Below are 15,046 nucleotides of genomic sequence, written 5' to 3'. Positions count from 1 at the left end.
TTTTTTTTTTTGAGACAGAGTCTCACTCTGTTGCCCAGGCTGGAGTACAGTGGCACAATCTCGACTCACTGAAACCTCTGCCTTCTGGGTTCAGGCAGTTCTCTGCCTCAGCCTCCCAAGTGGTTGGGATTACAGGCACTCACCACAATGCCCAGCTAATTTTTGTATTTTTAGTAGAGATGGAGTTTCACCATCTTGACCAGGCTGATTTTGAACTCTTGACCTCAGGTCCACCCACCTTGGCCTCCCAAAGTGCTGGGATTACAGTTGTGAGCCACTACGCCCAGCCGTAAGAATAGATCAGTTTGGGGGGACATGAGGTGGTTAGTTAGCTCTGGGTTTTCGTTTTTGTCTTCAGCAGCATTTGAAGTGAGTGAGGAGAATCCGGAGCGATGGTTCTAGTGTAGGTATTTGGATGAATTTCACGGCTCTGTGCTTGTGACCCACCGGCAGACCTGGCCACTGCCTCACAAGGCACAGTGCCTGGCACACCGCAGATGCTCAGGAAGCGCTGTGTGTTTGGTGCTTTTCCAGGTCCGAGGTCCCGGTGGGTTTTATGCCTGGTAGCTTGCCCTGCCACGGCATGTGGTGCAGAGCCGTGTCCCAGGCCTGAGAACCCCGTCACTCAGGCTTTGCTTCCCAGACTTTGCATGCACTCCTCCCTCCCTGTGACTGGGGAGGCCCGCCCTGTCATCCCCGCCTTTCCGCCGGCCCTCTCAGTCCAATTGCCTTCACCTTGCAGACGCGAGGGGTGGGGCTCCAAGTGCACCCATGGTGTTTCCCCGGGACTGTGGCTCTGGCGTGCCAGGAATGTGGTGTGGGGAGAGTCCGTGCTGTGCTTCTGCGGCCAGCCCCTCGGAGCTGCGAGGTCACAGTAGACATGATGGCCCTCTCCCCTGTGCTCCTGTTCATGGACAGGTTTGTGGCTGCTTTCTTGCCTTTCTTGCTGGTGGAACCGGAGACTGAACTGGAAACTGGGTCTTTCCCGTGTGTGTAGCTTTGATAGCATGTGACCCTCGGCCTTGGTTGGGCTGAGGTGTTTCTGTGGGTCCCCCCGGTGTGAAATGCAGGTGATCCTTTCTATCCAGGCAGCATCTCTGAGTGCCGGAGCTCCCTGGGCCAGTGTTTGTGCTCATACGTATCTCATGCCCCCTGCACTCCCTTGACTTGGATATTCTGTTTTTAAGGACTAGCTTTTTTTTGAGACAGAGTCTGGTTCTGTTGCCCAGGCTGGAGTGCAGTGGCACGATCTTGGCTCACTGCAGCCTCCGCCTCCCAGGTTCACGCAATTCTTCTGCCTCAGCCTCCCAAGTAGCTGGGACTACAAACGTGTGCCACTATGCCCGGCTAGTTTTTGTATTTTTTTAGTAGAGATGGGGTTTTGCCACGTTGGCCAGGCTGGTCTTGAACTCCTGGCCTCAAGTGATCCGCCCACCTTGGCCTCCCAAAGTGCTGGGATTACAGGCGTGAGCAGCCGTCCCTGGCCGGGGTTAACTTTTTAGTATCAGATGGTACTTGAGTAGCATTTTCTGAAAGAAGAGTGACTCTAAGTATTTTCAGTTCTTGGGTACTTTGGATTGTGTGTGGAACTAGGAATTTTGAGCACGGTGATTGACATGGTAATGGAACCTCACTTTCTTTCTTCATGTTTCCTGTGGAGGCGATAGGATTTTCTTACATAGGATGTTTGCTTAGAAGGAGGCTGCGTTGTTTTTCCTGTCTCTGTGACAGTTGAGAGAGCCGGCCCTTTCCCCTTGCATTTTCAAAGGAGAGTCAGAGGCCCGTGTGAATATGTGTGGCGATGTCAGTTTTTGGGGGGTGGAGATCTGGAAAGTATACCTCGGAAGTGGGATTTCGAGGAAGCATTTAGGTTTTGCCTTCTCTACCCTTGGTGAACAACAGGATTGCCATGTCCCTTCAGGAGGACGCGTCTTAGCCTCGCCGGGCCTCGGTGTCCTGTCCGTACGGTGGCGGCTGTGATACCTTTCTTGTAGGGTTATGGGGGGAGGATGTAAAACACAGGGAAAGTGCCTGGTGCAGCACTAGGCAGGCACCTGATAGTGCCCTGCCCCAGGTAACTATGATTCAGAAAGTGGTGGCAAAGATGCCCTCCTGGGCCAGGCAGTCTCTGTGGGAGCCGAGTGCTGCATGGCTCAGCTGGTTCCAATTGCTTTGGAACCGGAAGTTGCCAGCAGTCTCGGTCGATGAGACAAAGGAGGGAAAGAGCGAGAAGCCCTGAGTGACTGCCGCAGCGCGGACAAGCGTTGAAGTGCACAGTATCTTGAGGGAGGGGCTTGGGGTTTATTTCTGAAGACTTGAGAGGTTTTGAGAAAGCCCTGATGAGTGTCCGCGGCTTGTGGAACCTGCCCCACCAGGTCAGGGAAGACTGTGTCCTGCCTCGCCTGCTGCCCTCTGCCTTCAGGGACAGGTAGCAGCCTCGGACACGTAAGTCCGAGTCGCAGCTCTGTGTCGCTTAGGTGGACGAGTCTGGGCCCGTCTTCCCAGCCTCCCACCTTCATCTTGGTTAAGTGCGATAATAATTCTCATGTAATCTTTATAAAAATTAATTGAGAATAGCTGTCATTCAGTAATCTGAGTGTTTTACTCAGTGCCAGGAACTGTTGTAGGCACGAGAAACACAGCGGTAATTAGAAGAGGTGGTACCTACCTCCATGAGCTTTACATTCTGCTGAAGGAGACAGATCACAGCCCCCTGACTTGTACTTTGTGTTCATAATAAAGTTTTTTTCTTAAAGAGAATTCCCCCAAACTGTGTAAGCTTCAAGGCCTTCCAAACCTAGATCCGCCCCTGCGAACAGATGATGGAAGTGCTGAAGTAGCAGGTGTGGTGGAGTGTGGCGGAGTGGAGGGGATTGCACAGGACAGACCACCCCTGGCCAGAGGCTCCTGAGCAGCTCTGGCTCACTGTGGCCAGATCTTCTATTCCAAGAGAAGCTGGAAACCCAGGTTTTTCTGTGATGTTTAAAAACATTGAACAAATCAAACTGTAGAACATGGCGTCGACAGAAAACACAGGCTACCAACATGTCATTGCTGCTGAGGACACCTGCACACGCACCTACACAGACCTGCCACTGAGTGCCTAGAGTGTGTGGAATGACTGATATGCCTGGTCCACCTTCACTCTCACCTGGCCCTAGGAGGAAGTTGGCATGATCTCTAATTGCAGATGAAAGGAGGCCCAGGGATCAGGGTTGCTTGCCCGGGGCTGCTTCTCTGTAGAAGGGCAGGGCTGGCATAGCCGCTGGTTGGTCTCCCCAAAGCCTCCCGTGCCTCACTGCTTAGCCAATGCAGGTGACACGAGGTTACCTCCCACCTTGTGGCTTTCTAGATGCAGATGGGTGCCTGAGCTGCCTGGGCAGGGCAGGAGTGCCGGGTGTGTGGCCGGGCTCAGGTGTGGGGGCCTTCTCACCAGGAGGGCCGCGGTTCCTCACCGCTGCATTTGCTAGAAGCGAACAAAGGTGGCTCCGGGAGTGGGATGGACAGCGAGTAAGCTGCTTCCGGCTACTTGGTTATATTTGCCTTTTTACCATCGATTGGTGTCTCCTCCACCACGCCCCACAGCTTTGCCTTTCTTAGGAAAAGTCTGGGAGTGGAGCAGGAGCATGGTTGCACGGTGCTGGGAGCCACATCGCTTGCTGTGTGTTCCTCTTGAGGGTAGCGCCGGCCAGCCATTCTTCATTTGTACTGGGAGGAAAGTGAAGAAACCTGTGGCCTGCACTGGGAAGGTAGACTCCATGTGTCCACTGGTACTTGCCTGGGGAGGCCTGGAACGGCCTGAGTTTGAGTCCCAGGTGGGTGACCTTGAGAACTGACCTAACGTCTAGGCTATTTTCCTTGGAACGCTATCACGAATCTCACGCTCAAGCAGTGGGTGATGTTTACAGTAAATTCCATGGGAGCAGGTGCTCCATGCCTGGAACAGTGTCTGACTTAGAGTCAACATACATTTGAACAAGTAAATATTTAGGTCAAGAAATACTTGGACAGATGGAGGTGAAACGCCTGGTATGGCGTCTCCTTTCTGTGTAAAGGTCTTTTGTTTCTGTGTTCTGAAGTCATGGGCACGCTTCCTCTCCTTTACACATGCAGGGCTCGCCACTTGCTTTTGCTTACTGTTCTCCTCTGGTATTGCCAGCAGAGGAATTTGGGCTGGTGATTGGGCACTTCTTGCTATATTCCTGGGAAGAGAACGTGTCTTTTAGGTTTTATCTTAGAAAGTTAGAGAGAGAAGGCCAAGGCAGGAGGATGGCTTGAGCCCAGGAGTTCGAAACCAGCCTGGGCCACATGGTGAGACCCTGTCTCTACAAAAATTAGCCAAGTATAGTGGGATAAGCCTGTAGTCCCAGCTGCTTGAGAGGCTGAGGTGGGAGGACTGCTTGAGCCCAGGAGGTTGAGGCTGCAGTGAGCTGTGTTCACACCACTGCATTCCAGCCTGGGTGACAGAGTGAGACTCTCAAAAAAAAAAAAAAAAAGGGGGTGGGTGCTGGCTTTTTTTTATGGGCTGGTTTTATCATCCCCTTGTTGGGATATCCCAACCCTCTTGAGGAGGTTAAGCCCACAGTGCTGCCTAGAAATATAACTCAGCCCTTTAGCCTGGGCCAGGCTCACCCTGCTCCCAGGTTCTCAGCTCCCCAGGGATGGCACTGCCTACTGTGCTCTGTGTCCCACTCAGCAGCTGAACACAGCGCCAGGTGTGGGTCAGGGGTGAGTCAAGTCGCTCTCCAGATGACTGCTGCAGGTGGCCAGCCCGCAACACAGACCTGCAGTTATAGCCGGAGTCTGCAGTTGCTTGGCCAGTCACCTTTCCAGCGGCCTTACCTGCTTCATACTGGGGGTCGAGCGGGTTATGGAGCATCCTGACTTCAGTGGGTCTAGGAGTTGGGTGATGGGGTAAGGGTGATACAGGTGATCCCCACCTACACACACACACACACACACACACGCGCACACACACACACAGATATTACTGAACAATCTTTTTTTGCTTTATTTTTTGAGAGAGGGTGTCGCTCTGTCACCCAGGCTGGAGTGCAGGGAGCTCACTCAGCTTGTTGTAGCTTCTAACTCCTGGGCTCAAGCAATCCCCTCACCTCAAACCTCCCAAGTAACTGAGACCATAGGTGTGCACCACCACGCCTGGCTAACTTTGTTTTTCATGTTTTGTAGACATGAGGTCTTACTATGTTGCCCAGGCTATTCTCAAACTCCTGGCCTCAAGCGATTCACCCACCTTGGCCTCCCAAAGAGCTGGGATTATACGCATGAGCCACCAGGCCTGGCTTGAAGAGTCTTCTTACTGCCCTTCCCTGGAATGCTCTCACCCTTCAATCTTCTTTCTCTCACCCTCCAAGGCTGGACACTCCTCTTGGTTCTCACGGTGTCCCTACCCGTCTCGTTGGCCAGTTTATTGGTCAGCTTCTTGAGGATGGTAGCCTTATTAACTCACCTGTTTGTTTTATAGTCTGGGCCTTGGAGACAATAGGTACTTAAGAGTGTGTGTCTCTGAATGGAATATGCAGGGTTCCAGGCCTCACAGCAGGTGCTGGGGGCTTTCCTGGCTTTCTTTGTATCGTATTTAATCCTGGGAGGTAGAAATGAGGCTCAGAAGCAGTGCCTGCCAAGAGGTAAAGTCGGGGGCAGACACAGCTCTGCCTGCTTCTCTGAAGCCCTTGGTCCCCGCTGGGCCTTCCCCTGGGCTGGTGTGAAGGCTGTGGTCCTCCTCCAGGCTCTCAGCTGGCTGTTGCTGTTTCCGGCAGGGTCTTGGCCTCTGGGAAGCACGTTGTGGGCAGGGGTTCATGTAGAGCTGCTGAGTGGGAACAAGGGGGCGTCACGGGCTCAGCTCTCCATGCAGCCCCTTCTCTGGAACCATCTCAGGATCCATTTTTGAGACATAGTAGGCATGGCGATTGTACTTAGGCTGTGGAATAAACATTTTCAAGTCTCTTCCAAAGGCCTTGTTTTTTGGTACCAGCAGCGCATCACTGAGTACTTGCATTTCTTCTTTGGCCTTTTGCTTGCTGTCACTTCCTACCTAATGCAACAGGAGTGGCCCCATCTTGCCAAGTTGTGTTGCTAGGAGTACAGAAAAATCCTGTACTTGGGTGTGATGAAGTCTTACTGATTTGAAGGATGGGGTGGGAGTGGTACAAAGCATTTCATTTTCTAATGGCAGAAATACCTAGTTTTGCAGTGGCTTTTAAATTTTTTATGAACTTTTTTTCCATCAGCAATACGTTTGCATGGCTCAGAAATCAAAAAGTACAAGACAGTATATGGGTGAAAAGTTGACTTTCTAACCTGTGCCTTTTTTTTTTTTTTTTTTTGAGACAGAGTCTGACTGTTGCCCAGGCTGGAGTGCAATGGTGTGATCTCAGCTCACTGTAACCTCCGCTTCTTGGTTTCAGTGATCTTCCTACCTTAGTCTACCAAGTAGCTGGGACTACAGATGCACATCACCACACCTGGCTTTTTTTTTTTTTTTTTTTTTTTTTTGTAGAGACAAGGTTTTGCCATGTTGTCCAGGCTGAGCTCAAACTCCCGAGCTCAAGTGATCCGCCCACCTCTGCCTCCCAAAATGCTGGGATAATAGGTGTGAGCCACCGTGCCTGGCCTACCCCGTGCCTTTTGCTACCCAATATCCTGCCCCAGAAGCAATGAATATAAGCAGTTTCTGTGTTCTTCCAGAGAGTCTGTGCCTGTACAGGCAAATGGAGATGCAGGTGTTACTTGGCATGCCTTGTATGATTATGTACCCTGCATTTTTCCCTTCAAAAAAATGCCCGTCGGCCTCCTGAAAGCTGCCTGTGAGTGTATCAGGAACTCTTGGATTGTTTCCAGACTTTATCTGACATGAAAAAATAATATATTTTATGTCAGCCAGCATCTTTCAGCATGAGGAGCTGCACCTTTGGCGTGTCCAGTGGCTGCCGTATGGGACAGCACAGGCCCCAACCTGTTGTCAGAAGGTGAGAGGTGTTGGAGCCTCCAGGCAGTTTGCTGTTTTCAGCCCTGCTGCCTCTCTTCAGGTGTTGCCCTTCCAGCCTAATCGGGTGCCCTGCACAGGCCTGTGAAAGACCCTGGTAACAGTGTGGAGGAGGCTGAGAGAGGCCAGAATCGGTGCCCATCGCGTACCTGACTACTCTTGTTGGGAAGGGGGCTCTGAAGGTCCGTTTTCTCCCAGTTAAATGTGTGAGCCATGGACCTCGCTCCTAATGATCAGGACGCGGTGTTCTGGGGTCTGGCACTCCTGGACCTGGGATCTCTGCCTTCACAGAAAACGGACATGCCATTATTTGTAACATACTTTGTTGGTGTCCCCTGTCTTTTCCTCATTACTTTGCAAGTCATTGGAGAAATGCCTCAGGGAAACACTGGGCCCTTTTCTCTGTGCAGAAGTGCTTCTGCCTCTCTCTGGCTTACAGGCAGGCCCTTCCCATGGCCGGGTGTGGCCTGATCCCTGACAGCCCCTGGTGTGTCTCCCAGGCTCTCCATATGGCTTTAAAATGACACTGAGCGGCCTGTGTGGACAAATCCTGGTGGGGCCAGCACCTTTCAGGGCACCCTTTGATGGGTACTCCGCATTCTTGTCGACTGTGGCCCCCCAAATCTCTCTGTGCCATGGGGGAGCCGAGCTGGCCCCGCTGAGGAGTTGAGTGAGGAAGAATTTCTCTGCAGTGCCCAGTCCACGAGGAGCTGTGCCTGGTGGCAGGGCTGCATGTGCATGGCCGAGCTGGACCCCCTCATTTAATCCTGAGTCTTCTCTTGGGGGCACTTGCGGGCAGAGGGAGCAGCCTGTGTGGGAGGCCTGAGGTAGGCAGTTGGAGCCACGACGCCATTACCACAAGAACAGGTGCAAGTCCTTGGCGGGATCTGTGGCAGGGCTGGCGTGGTCCACTTGTGCTTACAGAAGATGGCCCTGGTAGAGTGTTGCTGGGGTGTAGGGCTTGGTGTGGAACTGTACCTGTGGGGTGCCTGAAGGAGGGGCAAGGCAGGCACAGCTGGAGCGCGACTGGCATCTGTCTGTGGGGTGTGTGCAGCCGAAAAAAGGCAGGAGGACAAGGAGGCTGGGTAGTGGGGAGCCCTGGTGTTAACCTGGAAGACTGGAGGGTTTAGAGCACATACGACTCCTGTTTCTGTTGTTCAGTGTCTGAATGAATGCGGCCAAGGGCTGTTGAGAGAGTGTCTTGCTCTGGCCTCCCGACTGCAGAGGTACATCTGAGCCAAGGCTGATTGACGGGGCTTTTAACGCGAGATATCAGCCTTTTAGAAAGAAGAAATGGTTCCCTCATCTTTGCGGACGTTCTCAGGTCTCCTCTCCCACCGGCTGCAGGAGGAGGGATCTGAGTCTGCACCTGGATGAAGGGGCTAGGTAGGAGGTGAGATATGCCAGCACCCAGGTGCTGTGCAGGTACGGATGGTGGCGGGAGCATGTGTACACGTCGGGGTAGTGTGGGGCAGGACTCATGAACTAGAGTCCGGGGCTCTCAGGGAACCCCGCTGTGACAGCACGGGTGACACCGACCGTGTGTGGGTTGGAGGTACCTACAGATACCGACTGTTTACTTGCCGTGCCCTTGGTGGTGGGGTTGCGGCAGCTGCAGGTGGGTCTCACCAGGGTTAATGAGTGCTCTGTGTCTGCACGGCAGCTGAGACAGCTTGGAGGCCAACAGCTGCTTGTCCTTAATGCTGCTAGTAGAGTGAGTGCTTTTGCTCCACAGGACAAAGGAGTTTCTTCTTCCCACTGAAGGGCCCTTTACTAGGGATGCAAAACAAAAGGAGTCCAGCGTTCTCTCGGGCAGGGTTGGCAAATGGCCCTCACCCCCTGCTGGCCGCCCCCCGGCTCCCAGCCCCCTCCAGGGAGGCTGTGGTGGTCTACCACTCCTCACCTGCTCTCTCCCAGCCCCCCACCACCCATTACCCCTTCTTTTCAGGGGGACTTCTTCCTGCCGAGAGGTTACCTCTGTTGAGTTCTCAGTCTCGGGCCTTGATTCGTCTGTGTTGCACTCCCCTTACCTGACCCCTGTGCCTTGCATGTCGGTCCTACCTCCTCATCGCCCTACATTTGCCTCCCCTGCACACACACACGATGGCTGCTCCATTTGCCAGCAGACACCTACTGCGTGCTGGGTAGATCCTGGGGATGCAGAGGTGACTCTACCCTGCCCTCCGGGAGACCCCACCAAAGGTGAAGACATGTGGAGAGGAGAGGGGATGGAGTCCATCCCATAAGCACAGAATGAAGGGAATGCCCTGTGCTCTGGAAACAGAAGCAGGGGAGCCCAGGCCCGGGCAGCTGGTCTGGGAGGGCTCTGCAGAATGCCCCGACGGCAAGTGCTAGGACTTCCAATGCTGGGGGGGGCGGGTAGTGGGGGGGGATGGGACAGGTGCATTTGAAATAGTGAAAAGAGGAAGCTAGGAGCCAGCAGCCCCTCTGTTCTGTCTCCTGTGAGTGTCAGAGATGGTGGCTATAGCCACTGTGTGCTCAGCATCTGAAGGCCAAGGGGTGGGCTGACTCACTGGGCCACACAGCCCATGAAGCAGCAGCTGAGGGACTGCTGGACTCCGGACCAGCAGCACCAGTGTGGGCTCCCTGTCGGGCAGACAGCATAGATGTTGAAGGGACAGAGCAGACGGGCTCTGCAGTGCCCAGGCTTGCTCCTGCCCCGGCTGTGTCCTCTCACTGCACCTGACCTGAGAGCGATGCCCTAGGCTCGCTCCTGGCCGGCTGTGTCCTCTCACTGCACCTGACCTGAGAGCGATGCCCTAGGCTCGCTCCTGGCCGGCTGTGTCCTCTCACTGCACCTGACCTGAGGGCGATGCCCCAGGCTCGCTCCTGCCCGGCTGTGTTGTCTCACTGCACCTGACCTGAGAGCAATGTTTGGTCATGTGATGAGCAGGTGCGGGTCCTTGGCTCCCCCTTGGCCTCCCGGGCCCAGCCGCAGCTACGCCAGGGCTCCCGATGCCTCACCCACCAGAAAGGAGGACATCCTTTCAGCCCAGAGCCCAGGCTGCAGCATCTTTTCACTTGTAGTGACTTGTTTTAGGGTTGCATTTCTGCCTCTTAACCCACAAAAACAAAAAACAAAAAAACATGCTTTTTATGAGTTTTTCAAAAGTCATGGCTTATCATGTGATCCTAAGCTCTTATGTTAAAAATAATCATACAACTTTGATTTTTTTTGAGACTGAGTCTCACTCTGTCACCCAGGCTGGAGTGCAGTAGTGTGATCTTGGCTCACTGCAAGCTCTGCCTCCCAGATTCAAGTGATTCTTCATGCCTCAGCCTCCTGAGTATCTGGGACTACAGGCGCCCGTCAGCACACCCGGCTAATTTTTTGTATTTTTAGTAGAGACGAGGTTTCACCGTGTTAGCCAGAATGGTCTCGATCTCCTGACCTTGTGATCCGCCCGCCTCGGCCTCCCAAAGTGCTGGGATTACAGGCATGAGCAACCATGCCCGGCCTGTATTTTTAATAGAGACGGGTTTCGCCATGTTGCCCAGGCTGGTCTCAAACTCCTGGCTCAAGCAATCTACCTCCCCAAGTGCTGGGATTACAGGCGTGAGCCACTGTGCCCAGCCACAACTTTGATTTTTGACATTAATTTTTATCTGCAGTACCTTTGTACAGACTAATAACAGTGTTAGCTGAGACCTGAAAAACCATGGTTTCTGTTCCTCTTAGTCGCCCACCTGCCAGCCTCTGTTTCAGTGAATAATGCTCCAGCTTGTGCTCAACCTTCCAGACTGTGAATCTGGGAGCCGCTCACCCAGACTTCTCCTTTCTGCACATCCCCACACCCTGCGGCTTCTGTGCAATTCTCCTGTCCATTCCTTAGACCCTCTGCAGCTCCTGTCCCTCCAGAGTAAAGAGGCCTGTCCCAAATCCTGGTGCCTTCCCCTTCCTGACTACAGTTTCCCAGAGACAGACAATGCCTCTTCAGCAAAATGTACACCCTTAGTGAACCCAAGTTCTGGATACCAGGTTCTTAGTATCTTCTACTGCCTGAAGTTTTAACCTGGTTTAATTGTTTAAGTCCTTCACTGATGGCGAAATCTTAGATGTTCAATGGATTGGATCTCAGACCGTTCAAAGTTTATTTTCTTTTTCTTTATTTTTTTGAAACAAGGTCTTGCTCTGTCGCCCAGGCTGGAGTGCAGTGGCGTGATCATAGTGAAAGTCCATTTCTTATAAACAGAAATTGCCTTGAGCTATGAAACTATTTCCGAAATGATTATAACCACCACAGAAAAGGAAGGAAACTGTGAAACTATTTGTTTTCTTTTTTGAAAGTTTCTGTAACTTTATCTTGATACAATTTCAAATTTACTAAAAAATTGCAAAAAACCCCCGGAACTCCAATATATTCTTTAGCAGATTTACCGACTATATTTGGCTCCGTTTGTTCTGCTTCTCTTTATATATGATAGTATATATGCATATTTTTTTCCTGCGCTATTAGAAGAGTAAGTTTGAGATACCATGTCTGTTTACCCTTAAATATATCAGCATATTTCCTAAGAACAAGGGCATTCCCTTATGTAACCACAGAACAGTTGTCAAAGTGAGGAAACTTAACATTAATCTAATACTGTTATCAAATCCACAGTCTGTAATCAAACTTCATCAGTTGTCCCAATAATCTTTTTGTTTGTTTTTTGAGATAGAGTCTCGCTCTGTCTCCCAGGCTAGAGTGCAGTGGTGCGATCCTGGCTCACTGCAGCCTCCGCCTCCTGGGTTCAAGTGATTCTCCTGCCTCAGCCTCCCAAGTAGCTGGGATTACAGCATGAGTCACCGTGCCTGGCCCTCTCTCGTGTCCTTTTAATCTGAAACAGTTCTTCAGCCTTCCTTTGTTTTCATGATAGTGACATTTTGAGAGCTTACAGGTCCATTATTGTATAAATTGTCTCGGTCTGGGTGTGTCTGCTTCTCTTCATGATTGGATGCAGGTCGTGCATTCTTGGACATCAGCGCCATCGACTTGGTGTGTTGTTCCCTGTGCATCAGATCAGGTGTCCTGTGCCATCTGTCCTGGCTTTTTTTGAAATAGAGACAAATGTCTTGCTCTGTCGCTCAGACTGGTGGTGTAATCATAGCTGACTGTAATCTTGAACTCCTGGGTTCCAGTGATCTGGCCTTGGCCTCCCGAGTAGCTAGGGCTGCTGATACATGCCACCGTACCTGGCTAATTTAAAAAGGTTATTTGTAGAGACAGAGTCTCGCTCCGTTGCCCAGGTGAGTCTCAAACTCTTGGCCTCAAGCGTCCTCCTGCCTTGGCCTCCCAAAGTGCTGAGATTGTAGGTGTGAGCCAACACTCCTGGCTGGTGGTGTTAGCTTTGGTCACTTGGCTGAGGTGGTGTCCCTCAGGTTTCTCCAGCAAAAGGTTATTTTGCTTCATGTAATGAATAAGGAATTTGTAGGAGACACTTTCAAACTGTGTAAAAATCCATTCCTCATGCAGCTTTCCCCACGGGTGTAAGCATCCGTCGATCATTTCCTAGCTCCATCGGTCTTTCTTTCCTTACTAGGCGGCTTCCCAAGAGCTTTCCTCCTCCTCCATTAATTTCTATGTTTGTTTATTTGTACCTGTATGGACTAGTGGATTTCTCTTTTATTCAATGAGTTATAATCCATTGTTCTCATTATTTGGATGATTAAATTGTTCCAGATTGAGCCAGTGGGAGCCTATTCAGGCTGGCTACTGTTTCTTTTAGACATGTCCCAGTATTTCTTTGAGAACTTTCTTTCTAGTCCAGCAAGATGCTGCAGGCTCATCTTGTACTTTCTAGTAACTCCTGGAAGCCATTTGTTTTTAATGAATGCATTGATACAGTGCCTTCCAAACAGTTTATTTTGTATGAATACTACCAGTTGGGATTTATTTGTGTTATTTGGAACTTCTGTTCACATGTTCTTTGGAGAGAAGACCTTGTGACCATCTCATGAGTAATTTTCTTTTTATGGTATGTGAATACTCGTTATAAATAGGTAGTACAGATTTACCTTGTACATAATTTAAGCGAGAGGTTACATACTAAAGCAGTTGTTATTATTAAACAATAATTGTGTACTTGAAATTTTAATTTGTGTAACAACCTTATAGAACATGGGGCAGCGTGCCCTTGTTAAACACAGGAAACAGGCTCAGAGAGGTTAATATACTGGTCCAGTGTCATGTGGCTAATGAATGGTTGAGCCAGGCTTTCAATTCAGTTTAGTCTGACTTCAAAGCTTACTTTTTCTGATACCCTTTGTTATAACACATTTTCTTACTCTAAATTACAGAATTAGTTGAATAACGAAAAGGTTTTTTGTTTGTTTGTTTTTGAGATGGAGTCTTGCTCTGTCACCCAGGCTGGAGTGCAGTGGTGCGATCTCTGCTCACTGCAAGGTCCGCCTCCCGGGTTCATGTCATTCTCCTGCCTCAGCCTCCCTAGTAGCTGGAACTGCAGGCCCCTGCCACCATGCCCGGCTGATTCTTTGTATTTTTAGTAGAAACAGGTTTTCACCGTGTTAACCAGGATGGTCTCAATCTTCTGACCTCATGATCCGCCCACCTCGGCCTCCCGAAGTGCTGGGATTACAGGCGTGAGCCACTGCCCCTGGCCAACAAAAAGTTTATTTCTGGCTTAAGGTCTTTCTCTTGCTGCATAATTCAGTGTCTGTATGAAAATAAAGTCTAAAGAATTAAAGTACATGGTTCTCCGAGGAAAGTTGACTTGTTTTTATTGGAGTGGTTCTGCTGTCCTGCTCTTTCTTTAATTACCCAGAAATGCCCTAACCTTGTTATTTTCTTCCCATAGGAGTTTGCTTGCTAGAAAACAAAGTGCAAGACTTGACAAACACAGTGACCTGGGATGGAAGTTATTTGGGAAAGCACCACTCCGAGAGAATGCTCAGAAGGATTCAAAGAGAATACAGAAGGTACACAAGATATGAAATCACAGAAATAGGCTGTTGGATGTGTTCAGCATATATTCATGAACCTTGCAAAAATGACCATATTGAGTGTGAAACTGGAAATCGCTTTGTATTATCTGCATGCCACGCTCCTCAAATTTAAGTCTGTATTCAGAATGTGGATGAATTTAACCTTCATTTCTTATAGCTTGTAACATGCACATACGAAAGTCCACGTGACAGAGGTGGGCTCTAGCTGTTGATAACGGTATTTAGACAGAGCTGGGTTCTAGATGTTTATAACTGTATTTAATCCGTGTTAATAATAGTTGCAAATGTGTTTATCATCAGATTTGTATTGTTTGATATTAAACATTCCTCCCGTGGGTTTCTTGGAGCTCACATCCTTCCTGTGCTGCTCTGGGACAGGAAGGCGAGGGCCGTCATTCCACGGCTCTGCTGGGACGCTGTTCCCTTGCTCCCTCTGAGGCTGCCTACTTTTGGGGTAAGGATGGGGTTCACGGTCAGGCCAGGCCTGCATGTCCTCACCACTGGGCTGCCTGGCTCCTCACGATGGGAGAGATGCCTCTGCTGGATGCTTGCTTGTGCGCAGACACAGCAAGTCCACGGCCCAGGCAGCCCTGACTCTTGCCGCCTGCAGCTTCTCCTAGGCCCTGAGTCTCAGCTGGCTCGGCATCCTAAGAGTCTGCTGTCTGTCCCCAGCGCCGTGACGTTGCCCCCAGCACCCTCGCTCCTCCAGCCTGAGTTTTACATTCATTGACATTTGCTCAGTAAACACTCCTGAGGCTCCACGAAGCGCCAGGCAGGCCTCATGCTTGGCACCGGGGTTGGAAGGGACACAGTACCATGCCCAACGGTGTCCCTGTGGAAAGATTCCAGGGCAGGTATAGGAGGAGTGGGGTGACATGGACAATTGAGGTTAAAGGTGTGACAGGAAATTAATTGCTATGGGGATCATGTACTGAGTGATTACTGTATGCTAGTTCTGATTCAGCGCTCGTGTTTCTAGTTCCTTTAAAACTCGCAACAACCTGGTGAAGAAGATAGTATTATTAAACTCAGTTTACCAAAGAAGCGCTGAGACACAGAGGCTGAGTGACTTG

At 50.7% G+C, this 15,046-nt stretch overlaps 1 protein-coding gene across 1 annotated transcript in view; it reads left to right on the top strand.

Moving 5' to 3' along the window:
* Window positions 1–15,046, top strand: part of TBC1D14 (TBC1 domain family, member 14) — a 123,270-nt gene that overhangs the window by 45,214 nt on the left and 63,010 nt on the right. Inside the window, exon 3 of the mRNA XM_011935401.1 lies at window positions 13,826–13,946. Coding sequence (XP_011790791.1) covers window positions 13,826–13,946 — 121 coding nt within the window. The remainder of the gene's footprint in view (window positions 1–13,825; window positions 13,947–15,046) is intronic.

The sequence above is a fragment of the Colobus angolensis genome, unplaced genomic scaffold (genome assembly GCF_000951035.1).
Source record: "Colobus angolensis palliatus isolate OR3802 unplaced genomic scaffold, Cang.pa_1.0 Scaffold143, whole genome shotgun sequence".
NCBI lineage: Eukaryota > Metazoa > Chordata > Mammalia > Primates > Cercopithecidae > Colobus > Colobus angolensis.
Note: the sequence above shows the minus strand (reverse complement) of the source record. Positions and strands in the feature narration are given on the sequence as shown.